Source organism: Amblyomma mixtum, chromosome 3 (genome assembly GCF_055824585.1).
Source record: "Amblyomma mixtum isolate Tamu chromosome 3, ASM5582458v1, whole genome shotgun sequence".
Lineage (NCBI taxonomy): Eukaryota > Metazoa > Arthropoda > Arachnida > Ixodida > Ixodidae > Amblyomma > Amblyomma mixtum.
In genome coordinates, this window is record NC_143014.1 from 287,714,007 (window position 1) to 287,732,943 (window position 18,937).

General features: G+C 51.3%; 1 protein-coding gene across 1 annotated transcript in view; it reads left to right on the plus strand.

Annotated features, from left to right (window-relative positions):
* Positions 1–2,169: 2,169 nt before the first annotated feature.
* LOC149355099 (bone morphogenetic protein 2-like) overlaps positions 2,170–18,937 on the plus strand; it is a 352,606-nt gene continuing 335,838 nt past the window's right edge. Inside the window, exon 1 of the mRNA XM_089583610.1 lies at positions 2,170–3,549. Within this exon, the coding sequence (XP_089439736.1) occupies positions 3,216–3,549 (334 nt within the window). The 5' untranslated portion in view covers positions 2,170–3,215. The remainder of the gene's footprint in view (positions 3,550–18,937) is intronic.

Here is an 18,937-nt window from a genome sequence, read left to right on the forward strand (position 1 = left end):
GGATCGAACCCGCGTCTTTCGGGTCAGCAGCCGAGCACCATAACCGCTGAGCCACCGCGGCGGCCCCGATTGAGATGCGCCTCGCAATCTTAACACTCTGCATAATGCAATGCAAGATGGTTTCTGCGTGACTTGTTCTCTTTATCTTTTGCGTGTTCACGTAGGTTCCTATTGGGCAGCCGTGTTAAGTGTCTAATGAATTAACTGATGTCATCAAATGACCTGCACACTAGACTCCACTAGCTTTGCTGTTCGCCCCGACAGGTTCCTTATAGATAGCATTCCAATGGCAGTGAAGCTTCCCCGAAATTTTAATTCAATACACGAACCCGCAACTACGAAAAGCGTTGCCATCAAAGAAGGGGAGCGGAAGGCGGGGAATTGCAATGTTAGACGAAGTTATTACTTGTTGGCGATCGACGATTGCAACACGTCTTCACTCCTGCAGCAAGAAACAGGGCTCGGGGTCGCCGACTGGAATCCGCTGTGAGGGAAGGCAGCGGACGGTCGAATTGATTCAAGTTCCTCCAGGCTACAGGTATAGCAGTTGAGGGCCGCGTGGTACTATGTGCTGTGGCTGCTCCCTTCTGTGGCCACCTTTTCCGCTATGCATGGCTGCGTCCTTTGAATGACTAGGTGCTGTTAGTCGAGGCGACGAACAAAGGTCTTCTATTCAGGTGCCTTCGCTACGGGGAAGCTTCATGACGAGCTGAGAAGTGTCAAAGTACCTTGAGCGTATTGGTGCCTTGAGCGAGTATTAGTTGTGCCGCTCTGACATTCGCAGTCTTAAGAGTTTCCGCAACATTCTCGCCTCGAAGGAGTCGAGCGGAGTGGGGGGGACAAGGTTAGGATTCCATTCCGCGCATATTCCACCTTAATATTCATCATTCGCTCAGAGCCTCCACGATCTAGCTGCCACCGGGACCTACTCGGCCACTTGCCGGGACCAATCATCAGAATAGAGCTCTTTGATAGAGAGAAAAAAACAAAATAAGATTACTGCTTTGCCCGGCCACGACAATGCTCGCTTGAGTTGCGTCACCACAACACCCACCGTGACATGTTTCAGTGCACCGTATGACCCGCGTGAACAGCGGCAACTAGGCACTTTTCCGCGGGCTACCGCAACGAAATACCGGGGGAGATAGGTGAAGTCCTCATAACTGCCCCAAAGATAAAATCGCCTTATTCGCTGCCCCGAGCCCACCCACGTCAATAGCCTGGTCAGTGCCCATTTTATTATTCCCTTTTTCTGTTGCGACCGGAAGGCCGATGTGCTCAAGGAGGAATTCTCGGAGGAAATTAACGAGAGAGGTTTCGGGCACGAATCCAACAAGGAACACGTTGCACACAAGGATGTTTTCTGCTTGTTTTCTCTTTCCTGATCAATAAAACGAAGACAGCTCAAAAGGGGCCACCACACGCACGCAGACGTGGAAAGAAAAAAAAAAAACGGGAGAAAACGGGTCGAGCGAGCTGAGCACATGACAAAACAAACACTTTGTCGAACCAGTTTCGAATCCAGCAGAAACGCGGTGTGACCGCACGAAGCGTCCACAGCGGTCCCTGTAAACTCGTATATCCCTTAGAAAAAGGGAACAAAAGCTGCTCCGTGGACAAAACAAAGATTCAGACAGAATTTTGTGGGCCGTAGAATAAGAATGGCGGGAGAGGCGGGCTTCCCCGACGCGGCAGGGCACAATGTAAAAAGGCAGCAAAGCCACCGAGGTGAAGATGTCTCGGAGTGAGAGAACCTGGGGTGAGGGGGTGGAGTGGACAACGCGGGAGACAGCATTCAAGAGTCGGGGGCGTCTCTCCCCGTGAACTTGGAGTCGCGAGAGAGGAGGTCAGGGTTTGTGGCGGAGGGCTCAGGTATGCGGCACTCCGAGAACAACTGCCGCGCGACAAGCCCGCGAACGTGACGGCGGGGCCGAAAGCGCGCGCGCGCGCACGGGACGGGACAGTCTAGAAAAGACCGCGAACAAGGGCTGGGGTGCGTGTTCGATGGAGGGAAGAATACACCGGCGTGCCTGAGTGTGTGTATTTCTCTAGTTCACTCGATGCCCTGCACGTCGGTCGCGATGCGAAAGGCAGGAAAAAAGTACGACTCGTTTTGCGAACGAAGCAACACAGCCGCCCCTTGTTTGCTCAGACTTGGCTTCACTACGCGCGACTCGTCCGTCCGAAGGAGCAGCGAAGTGTGGGAGAGAGCGAGAGAGAGCGGAGGAAGGGAGCGGGGCAGCAGCTTCCGCCGCTTGACGAGGAGGGGGGCTCGCGGAGCGGTGCGGCCCGAGTCGATGCCGTGCTGGTTGGTGGCGGCGGCGTTTCAAGTCAGTCGCCCCTCAGATCGCCGCCGGTGAGGTTGGCCCGCGCGCTCTCTTCGGACTTTGCTGCCGCCGCTCGCTTCGCGAGTTTTCACCACGCGCGCTTCAATCTACGGCGAAGTTGGTCGTCGTTTGCGGCCGCGCCTTTGGGTGCGCATCGAGTACCGGTCAACCCCTCTGCTACCGCAAGACCCATTGCTGCTTTCCTTTGACCCTCCCTCAAATATTTCTTTTACTTTCTCTTCTGGACCAGAGAGGAGAGTGGCCACCGGTGGTTGACGGTCGGTCCGATTACACCTCTCGAGGTTACCCGCATTGGGGCTAGACAGACCAATCGAAGGAAAGGATCCTGTTGACTCTGGCCGTGCTCTGGTTTCGGAGCGCGCCGGCAGCAACAGTTGGAAAGCACGTGTGCGTCGACTGGCGTCCCTCCGTGCAAGGACAGCAACTCCCATTCTACGCAGTTGCTCTGACTCCTAAGACGCCCGTCTCGTGGTGAGCTCAGCGGTCTCCGGCTGGACGTCGATCATCTGTGCGGTACTTTATCCTTCACCCAACCTCCGTCTCTGACTTCCGACCGACCCTCCAGCAGCGCTGCGATGCCAACTCGTTTCGGCGTGATGGTCGTGACACGTGAAGTGACTGAGTGATCGTGGAGTTGTGACGCCCTCCGGTCAAGCTTATCAAGAGCGCTAGTCTCATTGACTCGTCGTCATCGGCGTGCGCGCGTGGCGCGCACAGTCCTGTGCCCCGTTATCGTCACGCACCGCCGTCGTCTGCGACAGCTGAAACCGGACACAAAGGGACACGCTCTCGTCCACTGCCTCCCGACACCGACCGACCCGGGCGTGATTCGGCTGCGTGAGTCCTCCTGAACCCCGAGCGTGAACGATGCGGCTCGCGTGGCTCCTGCTGCTGGCCCTCCGGGCGCTGTCGACGGTGGCCGTGCCGCAACGCCACGAGCTGTCCAACGCCATCGAGGACGTCTCCTCGGCGTCTTCGGTGTCGGTCGGCAGCGAGGACCAGCGCCGCGCCCCCAAGGACGGGGCGGCCGTGTCGCGGCTGCTCCAGGTGTTCGGCCTGCGCGAGCCGCGCCGTCGCGAGCGTCACCAGCAGCCGCCCGTCTACATGCTCGAGCTGTACAACGCCACCGCGGGATCCGGAGGGATTACGCGATCGGCCAACAAGTACAACGCCAACCTGGTGCGCAGCTTTCCCGACCGAGGTAGGTGCTGCGGCGCGCCCACGCGTCTTCGCCCTCGCGTGGCGGCGTGCCCAGGACGCGGCCGACGGGAGACGCGCTTCTCACGGCGCCCTGTGGACGCCCAGTGTCTGACCACGAACGCCTCCCGGCGCGTCGGCGCCTTGGGCACACCGAGTCGCGCAGTCTTCCAGCGCAGCCTTTGCGTTTAGCTCCGGTGAACCTCGGCTCGACCACTGGAAATTGCGACTGCGCGAATTCTAACGGTCGGGCTGCGGCGGAGATTTCGCTCCCGGTGCGCGATAATCGTCGACGGCAAGTTTGGCAACGCTCCGCTCTGGAAAGTGGCTTGTGCGGATGCCGGCCTTGCTTGCAATGCCACTTGAAAGGAGGGACAAATACAGAACAGGCTCACGCGCTGCTTATTTACTAGTCAAACCATCATAAATGTCACGTGTTTTATATTTCTTACCGCGTTGTTTTACTGGTTTGGATGAGAATATGACGGAGGAATGTAGCGGCACAGAATCAGTATAAGGAAAATACGCGTGCGCGATAGATATTGCAGCTTCTTCAAGACTGCAATCGGGCATGTTATTTACCTTTTTTTTCCCTCGTTGACACAACATTTTTCCACCTAATACGAAATGGGGGGTGGGATTTCGACGCTTCGCAATCGCGCAAGACCAAGCACAGTTGACCGTTTTCTTGTCGGGACATGCATATTGCCGGCAGGTGTTGTTCCCCGCCACCTCAGTGAGGATCATATACTGTTTCGATTTTGGGCTCCCTTCTGCTTTTTCGGAATGGTGACTTGAAGATAATGATAAATCACGTGCATTTAATCGGTGATAGCAGCAACTTGAGAAATAGCTTAGAAAGTTATTAGAGCATATATATACTGAGCCGCGGCTCCACCAACCATAAGACTGCACGCTCGGTTAGATAAGAACACCACTGAGAGAGCGAGCATACGAAAGGCTAAGAAAACTGCAGTCAAGCATGAAGCGGACGGCGCTTTCGAGCATAGGAAGTGCCAGTAATGTGGAAGGGTGCAGTGGGGCGTGGTGCCGCGCTTTAAAATGCTATTGCTTGCTAGATAATCTAATGCAACCATGAAGATGTGGGGCGTCCACTCTTATGCAACAGATGAGCTATGTATACGGTGAAAAATGTCTGGATACCTACACCGAGTACTGGTACACACAAACTGCGCCACTTAGGAGGGGCAGGGCTGAGAACGTAACCAGGGATAATTCGTGAAGGAATTTAAGAAAAAAAAAAGTTCCGAAAACGTTTACAAGAGAAATGAAAGGCTCAACGTATTCACGTTACAAATATATTAAACAGCCAAAGAAAATATATTATATAATTTTTGGAGGGCAATTTAATGCTAAGGGAATATGTGTCCATCTTTATTTCTGGGCAGGGTTGGCTAATAGTGAGGTTAATTAACGATTGAAATGCTTACGTGGTGGGTTTGAAGATGTCGACGATGCGTGCTGCTGGTGCGTGAGCAGAGGCGGAAAGCATTTCACACACCTGCAGACTACACAGCCGTCATGCGTACCCTTATTAGAAAAAACAAGTGGCTACTAACGTCAGTCAATGTTTTCCTCGTCAAGGGTAGCCCAGCGATTTTGCCATACTCATAATGTATGGCTAGACACAATGATACATGAGAGGGGCGGGAAAGTTTCTTATCGCGAGACGCGGCCCCCCAACCATCGCCGTTACTTCGGCCATTTATCGCACAAAACTTTGGTTTAAACCATCACAACGCAGCTACAGTGGCCGCGCTGAGATGCGCCTGTCTTGAGGGAAGGACAACCACGATACATTTTCCAACGAATAAAATTCCAGTGGAGAGGGAGCAGGCGTCAATACGTTGCTGGTAGCGACGGCTCTGTTGGCGCTGCTAGTCAAAGTAACAGGCAGTGCGCTGTAGTACATATATTGTGATCTCTTCGCCCGCATGGCAGGATGTTCAGAAGCGGAACCGCTGGGGAAGAAGCCGTGCCCAGACGATGATGTCTCTTGGCGCTCGCAGCCGCGGCAGGGTGCAGTGAACTCAGAAATTTTCTCGCGTGGCGGGACGCGAAACTCGCTCCATTGATAAATCAAGCTCGCCGCCACGCGCCGCGTTTCCGTGTAGACGCCGAGACAAATGCCTCGCTAGCACACCACGCGGGACGGTTAGTTTGCGCAGTGAGTGGGACGGGGTAGAGAGCGGGTGTCGTCATCCGAGGCGCTGCGACGACCCCTTCTCAAGGGCGGCCGCTGCAGAAGAGACCCGGCGAAGGGAACCCCGGGGGTTGGCGGAGAACGAGAGGGGGAGGCCTGCGACAACAGAAGCTGCTGCTCAGTTTCGCCCCGTTGTCCAAGTGCCACGAAGGCACGCCGAGCGGGCCCCACCGCCGCCCTTCGCATTTGTAAACGCCGCCCGCTGCTCCTCACAGGAGGTTTGGCGGCGCCCCCTGTTCACGCGCACGGAGGAAGCGGGGCTTTTATTTTTATTATTGGGAGCCTTTATTAGAGGAAACCCTGACATCCGTTGTAGGCGCCGGCTACAATGGAAACGTAGTGAAAAATGAATATGGTTCTGTGTCGCCAGCGTTTCAATTCTCTCGAGGTTCAGAGGAGCTGTCGGAAAGTTATAGGACATCTGTGGATTCTGCACCAGCCCCACTATACGTGGTTTAGAATCGAACCCCTCGGGCTCTACACTTCTTGACAAAGGCTTTGCATATAAGACGTACGACGCACGAGGCATATAATCGTGGCATTTACAGATGGGTAAATCATGCTCGGTTGTAGGTCAGTACATTTCTACATATGCCTTGCCTGACACTGTCGAAAATTAATGAATGAACAAACGAATCGCACATCGCAAAGCCAATTCATGATCACACTTTAGTTCTCAGCACCCATACGTGCACGTGCACCAAAATACCGGGGGTCTGAGAACATTCTCAACCTTTGAATAGCAGCGAGCCGAATATCTTCCTACTCGATTCACTCAACGAACCAAACAGTGCAGGCTCAGACTTATTCGAAACGAATCGTACATGTTCTCCACTTTCCAATAATCTCCAAATAATTTTAACCAAGTTCGAATGAAACACTACGCAGTTCTCTTCGTCGGCTGTTTCATAAACCGATCCGTCGCCGCACGAAAGGAGAGCTCTGCACGGGAAGGGTAGGTCAGCGCTACGGCACGATTCAGTCGCGTGTGGGACGGCGATCATAATTCTCTTACATGGCCTCCAAGATTGGGCGATCCGGCAGGGCTCAGGAAGGTTTAGCATACCCTGAATGCCTTTATATAAGCCCGATCTCGAATATATGACTCGTACGTTGCTCTCCCCCCCATCTGCTTCGACGTGGCGCTAGTTTATTTGCCGTCATCACCAGTAGCAAAATGTAATTTTCTTTTACGTATAACGTAAAGGTGATACGGTCAAATCGTGATACGGTCATATGAAGGTGGAAAGGTCATAGAGTTAATATTCTGACCCTATTGCGCACTCCCTAGTAGAGGTCAATGGGGAGTCTTGTGGCAGCTATACAGTCGGATACAACGCAACAACGAAGAGGCAAACGCCCCTCACAGGATCACAGCTATAGCTGCACAGGTTACAGTGCCGTACCGCAGAGCCACCGCTAGCGCTTGGCGATTTTGCGTGATTGTTTGTTATGTAAGAATATTTTGTGCAATCACTGAATATTCGTAAAAAGATCCGGCTCGTACCGATTCGGTTCGGTTCTGCCACTACGCGATTTGTGTTCGATTCGGTTTTTAGCTGCGCTAATCGTATTGAACTAAGTAGCAAAGCTACATATTCGCATTCGTTTCGGTTTAAAAAAAAAATAACATTCGCACTACCCTACAAACGCATACACAGAACAAGTTCGCGATCATCGAGTTCACATACAGATATACGGATCGTACTTACCCGATGGACTTGAGAACATTTCCGCCCTTAACTAGGTCCACGTAGAATGGAACCTGCGAAAGAGAGGTGCAATATCCTTCCAATATATTCGAAGCCTATGGAAAGTGTATTAAGCGCCGTTGCAATGCATTTGTTGGCCAAGGTTTAGAAACCCCTTATTGTGGTCTACTTGCTTGTAAGACCCTCTGATTCTGCACACTGAGCAAGACATGCTCTATGTGGCTACGACGGAGTATTTCATACTAAGGACTCCGCTGAACATGCACAGGATCGCCTACGCCTCCCGCTCAGACGGGCCAGTGCAACAGCAGCTCGTGGTAGTAGCGACGGCACTCTGTGAATATTCTACTCTCGCTCGAAGACATTGCGCCACTCAAGCAGATTAGTTGACGTCAAGACTTTCAGTAATCAGAATTGATTGCTATTATATGTTGACTTTAAGCGACAAGGGTTATACTGCGCTCAATGCGAGCGTGCCGAGCGCTGTGTTGAAAGGGAGTAAAGAACAGCGCTGCGGCCAGCGGTTACTTTCACGCGTAGAGTTTAGACGAAATCTGCACGTAAGCAAGTGTGGCTGTGTACGGTACCACCCGTGGGACGAGTGCAAGAATTGAACGACTCAATGGTCTGCGCATATAGATCTGCACGTTACTGCTACAGAAACCTACACCTTCTTAGAATAAGCTCACAGCTATACGGTTCAGTGCGGTGTTCTCACTTCCTCACTCTCAACAAAGCGTTCCTAGCTTGTGGCCTCCCTGGAGACCAGAAAAATCACTGTAGCTTTTTGCCTTGTTGTTGTCGCAGGGGCGGATCTATAAAGGAAGTGGTCGCCCCCCCCCCCCCCCCCCCCTCCCACCGCACGCACACACACACACACACATAGATACCACCTCCAAGAGTGACCCATAAATCCGCCCCTGTGCTCTTGTCATCTGAACTGCTTTCGAAGTGAGCATGTCGATGGTTTCTCTAATTCCTAAAATCAGCAGGAACCTCTCGCTATTTTTTATTTACATTGCTTTCCTAAAACAAAAGGAGTGAGTATGCAGCTTTGCGCATACGCAGGCGGTCGCCTCGCCTTTTGTATTAGACATAAAAGAATAGCTTCCATCGTGAATAGTGCCTGACGTGCCTAACACCGATTCGGTGCCCATGTGACATCGCTTTGTGGTTAAATATGAGCGGCAATTATGGAAGCCGACCAAGCTGCTTCGCGTCCTGCTACCGAGACGGCAGCGCTTTTCATCTGCAGTCAGAACGTCAGGCCAGCCGTCGTCTCCTGCAAAAGGATGGCAGAAACATCGCGAGCTCATGGGGCGGTAAAAGTCTGCGCCTGTAGAACAGTCGTACGACTTGATTTGCATGCGAAACGAGTTATGAAAGACGTGTCTAGGAAGCGTCGACGCGTATACGATGAGTTTGTAACAGAATCTTGGGCCGTTAATTGGCACTTCTCCCATTTTTCCAACTTGAAGCCGTGTATAGCCCAAGAGATAGGGAGAAACAAAGCATAGAAAGGGAACGCTCGCAGGTTAAGCAGACATATTCCTGGTCGGGTGACCTGCTGGTCTGGTGAAAGGAGTTAAATGGGTGGAAAAATGAAAACGTAGGGAAACCAGAGCGGGGATAAGGCGCGAACAGTAAGATGCGCTCAAGAAGGAACCTTGTTAAATTGGAGGTGGTCTGATGAAGCGTAACTGCTTCGATAGAAACGACATTGAGATAAAAAAAAACGAGGAGTCTTAAAACTGTTATCAAGTATCGTGGAAAATGCTGTGCATTATCATTAATGATCTTGAAACGGACATTGAAGCGCACATTGGTTCGTTAGGCAGCATGGCAGCGCATTCATATTGGTGCAGTTAAAAAAAAAAACGGAGATAATTAGGTAGCGTCGCTCTACAGTTTTTCTGAAGCGGCAGTAAAATTCGTGTTTTGTCAGAGAATCTCGACTCCGCACGCTTACAAGGCGTCCGCCGCCACCTCCATTTCTTTGTTCAGAAACAAACGAATAACCTCTCCAGAGCGGAACGGTATTTCCGCTCTGCTCTCGTCCTCGTTATTAACGCTTGCACCTGCAGACCCCAATAGGATGCCGACGATCCTTGTGTCCGTGTCTCGAGCGAGACGAGCGGTGCCGGTTTCGACGGCGGCCGTCCACTGGTCCTTCGCCGACAACTTCGTGTGCGCTCTTGCACGTATAGGGCACCGAAAGGCCGGTTCTTGACTCGCTTCATCAATGCTGTCGTGCCACTCCCTGCGTGTTCCCCTCCTCCAACATGTCACCGCCCTCCATTCCGTCAGCTTTATCTCGAGGCGCGGCCTAGGCTGAATCGCGCTGACGCTGACGAGAAGCTGGGCCACGGCGGCAGTAGTCGGCGAATGCGTGCCATCGCCATAAATTGTAGCTCGGACAGCTGCACAGTTTGCTACGCTTTTCACGTTTCCCTTCACGCAGCCGCCTGATTTATGCTGCGATGCCACCAAATCGTGCCCCAGTGCGTGATAAGCGACTGTCTACCGGAGCGATGCCACTTGACGAGCTCGAGTAATCATGCACGAAATGCGGTGTAATTCGTCCTATACCCTTTCGCGTTTTAACTCCCGTAGTACAAAGTACACCTACCGGAGTTAATGTGGACCAGCGAGTCTGCGCCGAGCTTTAGATCTCGGTGCGTTCGTTTTGACCTCGTCCCGAAATGCCTTCGCCAGCGTGTCGTGTACGAACAATCCGCGTGCGAAGTGCGTCGCACTATTCATCTCTCAGCCAGGTAGCACTCTCTCACGCGGTACTTGTACTGTCCAGAAACAGGGAACAAAGTTGCCCGTCTGTCACGTGCCAAATTTAGAGGCTTTTCCAAGTAGTGACATTTACTGCAAATGTCATTCGTTTTGCTGTCACATCGCAAAACTTAATGGCATTCCCTCAAAACGACGTTCGCATTCGAATGAGTTCGAGGCGCTCATTGGCATTCGTTTTGGGGCCAAATGTGTGGCCCCGATCGATAGCAGGGCGGGGAGTAGCAGTGCAGATAAATGTAGATTTACAAGGATAATTAAGGAAAGTAAACGTCTTGACCCGAGCCATTTGATTTGGCGATCTTGATGAACTCCTATTTTGCGGCGCTAAAAATAGACGCCTAGCGACATTACCGGCGCCTAACTTATTCTGCACGCACGCTTGTTCCCAACTGCATGTTACCGTGGCCGGCCGATGCTGTTCTCTACGAGTTCGCGCCCTTATTTTACAGCAGGGATAACGGGGTTGTCCTGGGGAGGAAACGCCCGTTTTCTTTCCTGAAATCCGCCACGATAACTATCTCTGACCCTCTTACGTCGACGACCTGTAACACTCTGTTCACTTTCTACAGCCCCTGCGTTTGTTTTAGTCTCCGGTTCCCAGCTGCTACTTCTTGTCTTGTTTCCTCTGATGTCTTATCTCGATGTATTCATGAGAGTCTCAGAAACGGTGCAGCGATGATTAAGGTTAGGTGTCTTGGTAATAGCGGCCGCGATGGTTCAAGTTAGAGTCGCGTGATCTGATAAGATCGAATTTGCCAGATTAGGACGTGCTACCTGGCGCGAAATTGTGTTGCTTATTGATGCCTAGCAACGAAGAGGCTTCTTATAATCCCTGGCAGCAGAGTTGATAGAAATGTGGAAAAGGTGCCCGCGGGAGTGCAGCCAGCGCTTTCGCTCTGAGGTCAAAAATTAGTTTTATTTATTCGCAAAAACACGTGAAATGAAATGCTGCAGCAGGAGATGCCAAAGCACGGTTCTCTACTGGGGACTCTTATGATCAAATATAAGATAATATAGCCCGTCAGAGCTTGAATCTGCAGCGAGGCTCCGCCTACATTCATGACCGCCACACGCTCCTGCTTCGCGCCAAAAAAATAGTTCTTTGTTGACGCTTGCCCTGTTACATCGAAGCAAAAAGCTAATCACAAAACGAAATTATTATCGAAGGAACTTTTATGCATCTGACCTGATTAAAAGAGTTCAACATTAAAGTATTGATATCGTTTAATGCTTCCGTTTAGTGCAGGAGTGATACAACTCCCTGCGGGGCCATGGTCCATTGTTGCCAACTGCTGGTTCTTTAAGCTCTATCCTACTGCAGAGCACGCGCGCAGTTATAAGTTATCTGTGTACATACAAAACAAGACGCTGCAAGTAAAAATTGATGAGGGCTGAAGCAAAAATGATTGCAAGAGTACAAAAAAGGCAAGAACAGATATGCAATAGTGCTGGCGTAAATAAGCACGATCAGCAGGAACAAGAACCAATTCTACAAGCACAAATATCGCCAAAAGAGAAAACGCAGCTACCAGGCAACAACATAAAAATGTACAAAAAAGGAATTAAAAACAGTTGTTTGATCAGACCGCACGAGCTCATCATGAACAGTCGGGCATCGTATTTGAGAAAAATGAAAATGACGTTATGAACTTTATAATCAGTGGTACGGCGTTGCATATTTTAAGGCGAAAGCCTTTAATGCCTCATACTGTCGTGACCAAGACTTGTTAGCAAATGTGTCCGCGTTTCGGATGCATGCCTTATATGGGCATATGCCAATCAATAGCCAATCGATACTTAATCGGGTGCAATCGAAAGACATCGGAACATGATATAACGGGATTTAATGTTTATATCATTATACTTAATGACTGATTGGTAATTAGTAGTAGTTGAGAAGACTAATTTATCAGTGTACTAGTTAAGGTCACGTTAATTATCACTACAATACATTAACTATTATCACGAAATGTCCAAGTCATGCTTGACTATCATTAACCATCATTAATAGTTGGACGTTTCTGGGCGTTTATATACATTGTGTAGAACATTCTAGAGAGTTCCATAACTTGACGGGTTGGTTGGTTGGTTATTGGAGTTTAACGTCCCAAAGCAACTCAGATTATGAGGGACGCCGTAGTGAAGGGCTCCGGAAATGTCGACCACCTGGGGTTCTTTAACGTGCACTGACATCGCACAGCACACGGGCCTCTAGAATTTCGCCTCCATCTAAATTCGGCCGCCGCGGCCAGGATCGAACCCGCGTCTTTCGGGTCAGCACTTGACAGATGAGTGACAGGACATGATGGATGGCATTATACAATAGTAAAGATCAAGGAGCCTAATTAACCTTTCTAGTCAGACCACATAAATAAATAAAACCGAGTAGGAAATTGGTCGAGTTGGGGAATAGAAGCAGGGTCTCCGGAGTGCGAGACGAGCACGCTAACCACTCCGCCATGCCAGCTCGATGGTTTGGAATGAACAAAGGCGCGTCTAGCTAATACGGCGTCTTCGTTCACTCCAATCTTCCTCCCTTCCCGTTACGGCGAGGTTCAGGTATCCACCGAGATATGCGAGAGAGATACATTTCCTTTCCTCAAAAACGAATTTACCGTAGAGCAAGGCGTAGGGCCGAATGGGCGCTAGCGTTCTGTGGACTCCTTGGCAGCGTTGCAAGAAGCTGTCGCGTTCTACTCTTAGAGGCGAATCTTAAAGGGCCCCTGCCCACCCCATCGTCCCAAGCACTCTCTACCTCACTTTGAGCGAGCCTCCTCTCCTTCCATTCCCTCCTCGAAATTTTTCTCTCCCGCTCCTCGTCGAGTAGGCTCGGCAAGGCAAAATCACCCCTTCCTTCTCCGGTGTAAGCCGGAGGCGTGGTGTCTGTGGAGTGCGTCACAGGGCGACGTCATGGCCCCGCCTTCAATAGAATTCTTTTCTTGGTTTTTGCATTTTCTCCGCACACTGAACGATCGAGAGGCGCGATCGGCTCGACCACCTAGACTTGTTAGCGAGCGCATCCTTTCATACATCTGTTTGTCATTCCCAGTTAATGAGCCACCTTTTCATTTTCTTTTAGGCCTCCCAACCGTTCACGAGCGGAGGGGCGGAAGTCGGTTGTGTTCGAAACACACGGCGAAGCGCGGACCCGGCAACCGCCCGTTTGCTTTTCTCCATGCGTGTTTGTGTTCTGTGTGTTTGTGTCTTTTCTCCGCTCCAAAGCATATGTCATTCATTGGAGTCAAGGCGTACGCAAGATGCACGAAAGATAAGCGGTGTGTGTGCGGAGCGGTCAAGTGGGCGAGCGAGGGAAAGGCTCTGCTGCACTAGTAATTAAAACCTTGTTTTGGGGGGCTTGCATAGAAGAAAAAAATCTGAGAATGGAGCGCGTACGCAGAGCGTCTCGTGAGGTGATCACGGCGGGGGGAGGGGGGGGCGAACCAACTCCCTCAGTTTTACTATTTTTTACTTTTTATGGAAAGGGTTCAAGGCTGTCGCCGCACGCTCCCTCCGCAGTTTTTTTTTTTGTTCCATCATGCGGGTTTGCAGGCATGAGCCAGAACAGAAGGCGCTGCGGAAAGCGTTGTGCAGACGACGCGACGCCAAGGCTACGCCCAACCTTATTCTCCCGTCAGTCAGAACGATGCACCAATGGAGCGCCTTTAGCGAAAGTAGTCCCCCATGACGTCAGCGGGGTTCAGAGTAGTGGGCCGGGCCCGTTTTTATGGAAGGAAAGAACGAGCGGGCTTTGATTTGAATTTTCGCAGCTTTTCGGGGCGCGCATGGCTCTAGTATTTTGCAGAGGTTATCTTCGATGCCTCATCTATGCAGTGGGCTTGTTTTTCAAAAATGTCCGGACCCTGGGCAGTGGCCCTTTAACCACACATCAGTGACACAAGCAGCAACACTGCGCTTAAAGGGCCCCTGCCCAGCCCATGGCCCAAACACTCTCTACCTCACTTTGAGCGAGCCTCCTCTCCTTCCATTCCCTCCTCGAAATTTTTCTCTCCCGCTCCTCGTCGAGTAGGCTCGGCAAGGCAAAATCACCCCTTCCTTCTCCAGTGTAAGCCGGAGGCGTGGTGTCTGTGGAGTGCGTCACAGGGCGACGTCATGGCCCCGCCTTCAATAGAATTCTTTTCTTGATTTTTGCATTTTCTCCGCACACTGAACGATCGAGAGGCGCGATCGGCTCGACCACCTAGACTTGTTAGCGAGCGCATCCTTTCATACATCTGTTTGTCATTCCCAGTTAACGAGCCACCTTTTCATTTTCTTTCAGGCCTCCCCACCGTTTCACGAGCGGAGGGGCGGAAGTCGGTTGTGTTCGAAACACACGGCGAAGCGCTGACCCGGCAACCGCCCGTTTGCTTTTCTCCATGCGTGTTTGTGTTCTGTGTGTTTGTGTCTTTTCTCCGCTCCAAAGCATATGTCATTCATTGGAGTCAAGGCGTACGCAAGATGCACGAAAGATAAGCGGTGTGTGTGCGGAGCGGTCAAGTGGGCGAGCGAGGGAAAGGCTCTGCTGCACTAGTAATTAAAAGCTTGTTTTGGGGGGCTTGCATAGAAGAAAAAAATCTGAGAAGGGAGCGCGTACGCAGAGCGTCTCGTGAGGTGATCACGGCGGGGGGAGGGGGGGGCGAACCACCCCCCTCAGTTTTACTATTTTTTACTTTTTATGGCAAGGGTTCAAGGCTGTCGCCGCACGCTCCCTCCGCGGTTTTTTTTTTTTTGTTCCTTCATGCGGGTTTGTAGGCATGAGCCAGAACAGAAGGCGCTGCGGAAAGCGTTGTGCAGACGACGCGACGCCAAGGCTACGCCCAATCTTCTCCCGTCAGTCAGAACGATGTACCAATGGAGTGCCTTCAGCGAAAGTAACCCCCCATGACGTCAACGGGGTTCAGAGTAGTGGGCCGGGCCCGTTTTTGTTGAAGGAAAGAACGAGCGGGCTTTGATTTGAATTTTCGCAGCTTTTCGGGGCGCGCATGGCTCTAGTATTTTGCAGATCGAGGTTATCTTCGATGCCTCATCTATGCAGTGGGCTTGTTTTTCAAAAATGTCCGGACCTTGGCAGTGGCCCTTTAAGGCTTGCGCCTCACCTCACTTTAGGTCAACAAAGTGCCCCCCTGAATTTTTGATTATCGTGAGCTAGCTGACTGGGCGCTGTAATTAGTTCTGACTCCGGGGCGTTGCAAATCAGTTAGATGCAAATATCGTTAAGTTAGAATGAATGATCTGGGAACGTTATATAGGCTGAAGAATGCTGCTGTTGGGAATGACATGTTTAGCAAAATACAGGATGCTACATCGAACAAGGTCTCGAAACGTTAACTCTTTCTTTTTGTCGGGTCACTGCGGCGCGAGAGTGTGACATCACGTCGGGTGAAGGTGACTACATTTAAATGAGGTTAAATTTTTGACCTGGCAGGGCAGTAGCTCTTATTAGTTCCTTGCATCGCGCTTTTCTATCTGCATCTCGCGGTCGGCTGTAAAACTATGCCTGTGGGGTTGGGTTTCTGTTCGTTTGCCATTGGCTGGTCTCCCGGGAAACCGCCAGCAGGAGTTTATAGAAATCAGATTGAGCCCGTAAAAACTGGCTCACTCCTACTCTAAGTTCGTGCTGCATTAAAGTCGATGAATGAAGTTTGCCGAAATTAGAAGCAACAGCCCTCGTAATTCCTTTAAAGAACGACACGCCTGGGCGCAGAGCGGCTGGCGTTCGCTCCAGCCAAGTCGAATTTGCCCCGCTCACTTCCAGGGCTAAGTCTCTTCCATGTCACCATCTCGTGGCCCCTCTGCGGCGAGTGCGCAGCGTCGCTAATTGTACCGTACTCGGCAATCGCCTTAGCTGGTAAATCTTTGCCTGCACACCCAGCAAAGCCGCCGGTTTATGCGATAGCTATCTCAGGTGCAAAACAACCGATACGGTACGAGCTGGCGCCTAAAGATAGCGGCGCCAGCGGGGTTACCATGGGCTGAGGCCACCGGACGTGGCCTTGGTGGGCAGTGTGTTGCTTCAGCTGGCGCGAGTCAAGACGGGAGGAGAGAAATCGACCCGAGCGAACCGGCAAAACCTACATTTCGCACTTTATAAACTCCTTGGCGTTTTCCAGAGAAAAGAGAAAAGACGTTCCGGGCGCGACACGCGGTACCAGTCGCAAGGCGGCCAAATGATTCCTAAAAATGCGCTTCGCCAAAGAAGAGGATGCGCGTCAGGACCCATTCTAATTACTAAGTATATGTAGTTTCCACTTCCTCACGCCTGCAAACCTGGGCTCACTTGATTGCGAACTATTCATTCGGCGAATTATTTCTTCCCCGGACTCCGTAGTGCTATCGTGTAAGGGATATTCGTAGACGAAATTATAAAAATTACTATCAAGCGGCTAGTGACTGGCCAGCGCAGATTTATTGGCGCTTAAACCTAAGCTGCCTTCCTTCGGGCTATCCAGAGTGATACCGCTGACCGGCAACAATAGGTAAGGAGGTCGTAGCAACGGTTCTAGCCGATCACGATCCAATCGTACGAAGGCGTACGGAGTTCGTCGCGAACTGGCTTTTCAACCGAGAGAGGCATCAAGAAGCGTTTACGTCGCAGTTTCCGGATATTAACTAATCGAATAAGCTTTGATTTTAGCGCGATAACGTTAAGCGAAAAATCCCAGACGCATAAATATATAAAACCGACTAGGAAATTGGTCGAGTTTTGGAATCGAACCAGGGCCTCTGGAGTGCAAGACGAGCACCTTAACTACTCCGCCACGCCAATTCGATGGTTCGGAAGGAGCAAAGGCGCGTTTAGTGAACACGGTGTTGTCTTAGAAAGGTGCTTTAGAGACAAGTACTGGAAATTACAGAAGTCGCAGTTAAGCGAGTAGCAAAGTACGTTTCCGCTACTTTTCCTCTTCGCGTGGCGCGCACGTAGCGCCATCAGGCGGCGCCCACTAAAGCCACTCTCCTCCTCCTCGCAATGTACGCCACTGCCCCAACAGACAGCGCGCGACGGCAGCGCCAGATGTTCTCCCGTTGTAAAGGGTGTGACCGCGACATCATCATCATCATAATCCCGGTCGTCGCGTTCGGGCGCAGTGGGGCCGTGTGGGGACGCAGGAATCACGTGGTGAGCGGCGAGCAACGCAGCGCACATCCAAGGCGCTTGCGGCTTGCTGCCCGTTTGTTCGGCGCGGAAGCTATGCTGGCGTTCGTGGCATCGGGTTTGTCGAGAACGATGTGCCCACCAACGCTATTGCGTCATACCCTTAAGGCGGAGCTTAAGGCTCCCCTCCAACTTTTTTTTTAAATTTTTATGCAGACTGGAATAAGTGTGATATCCTGGTTTACGTTAGAAAGTGCTGGAATCATTCTGAATCACTGTACCATTCAATCAACGTGGGAGCAAAAGTAAATAAAAGAAGTGCAGTTAAGCTCATGCTCATTCACACAGAATTCACCGCTTTAGATTTATATAAGGAACCTTTTTTTTTTTTTAAGCAGATATCGGTCACAATTTTTTTTTTCCGCAGAGTCCTAAAGGGTGACTTCCTGCTTTGTATAGACACCACATGTACGCGTTGAGATCAATGGCAACTACAGCAGTCACTAAAACAGAAACTGAGCCGTGCAGTAGCCGGATGATGTGTGCTTTCTCCGCGATCTATGAAACTCGTTCTCGGGGGAAGTCAGTTCACACCCGTGCTCCTCATTCCAATGGCACCTGAGCCGAATGGCATTCGAACTCGACGGACTCCCGCAGTGCTCCATCAGCACTGACTCGCCGTATTACAATGGCGCCGCTGCCATCGAGTTTCGCGTTGGTGTATTCGCTCGTTTTCAGTGCATATACAACGACGCGACGGCGGCCGTCACACTAGACCGACAACGCGCCAGTACTGTCCACTTCTTCGTTTGTCCTTGTCTGTTCGCGCTGCATTCTTTAACGACACCAATGCAGCACGACCAACAGTCGCATGCCGTTGTAGGGTGACGTACTTTTTATTCCAACGACATCGACAAAGCAGATCGGCGGGCGGTCGCCCTTCATGTATACATACTCGACAGATCGGCGGCTGAGCGAAAACTTTGTGCTGATGATCGAGGGGACGACGTGACGGTATCTGCCCTTTTATCTATTTTATCCGCATTGCAAATGAGCAAAACCGACGGATAGATTTCACATGCGTACACTTTACTCACCAGCGATAAACGCTTGAAAAATTCTGTAATTTTAATCGACGACGACCCCCTTCCGCGACGAGAAGGCCTACAGCGAGTCTGCGGGCTTTGTGTGTGGGATTTTGGCAACTCTGGCGATCGAATTCAGAAGTTCAGCTGCGGCTCATCACGTGATATGACGTATGACCACACCTCCGGCGCTCTTCCGATTGAAGATTATGCGGCGGCAGTCGATGACCTTGGTGAAACGTGTAGCAGTGGAGCTTTGGCTCCAAAAGCGAGCAGCAGGTATCGAAATCAACAGCCGCAGAGCCGAATCAGTTGCGCGGCGTGGCTGTGGGCGAGGCGAAGCGATGACGGCGACTATTCGTCGGTGTGGGCTGTGTTCGCGTTACGAAGGCATTCGAAAATCTCGAATGTCTCCGCGGTGCTCCGTCGGATCCAGTGTCACCTGAACCGAATACCGTTGCAGAACTTTGTGT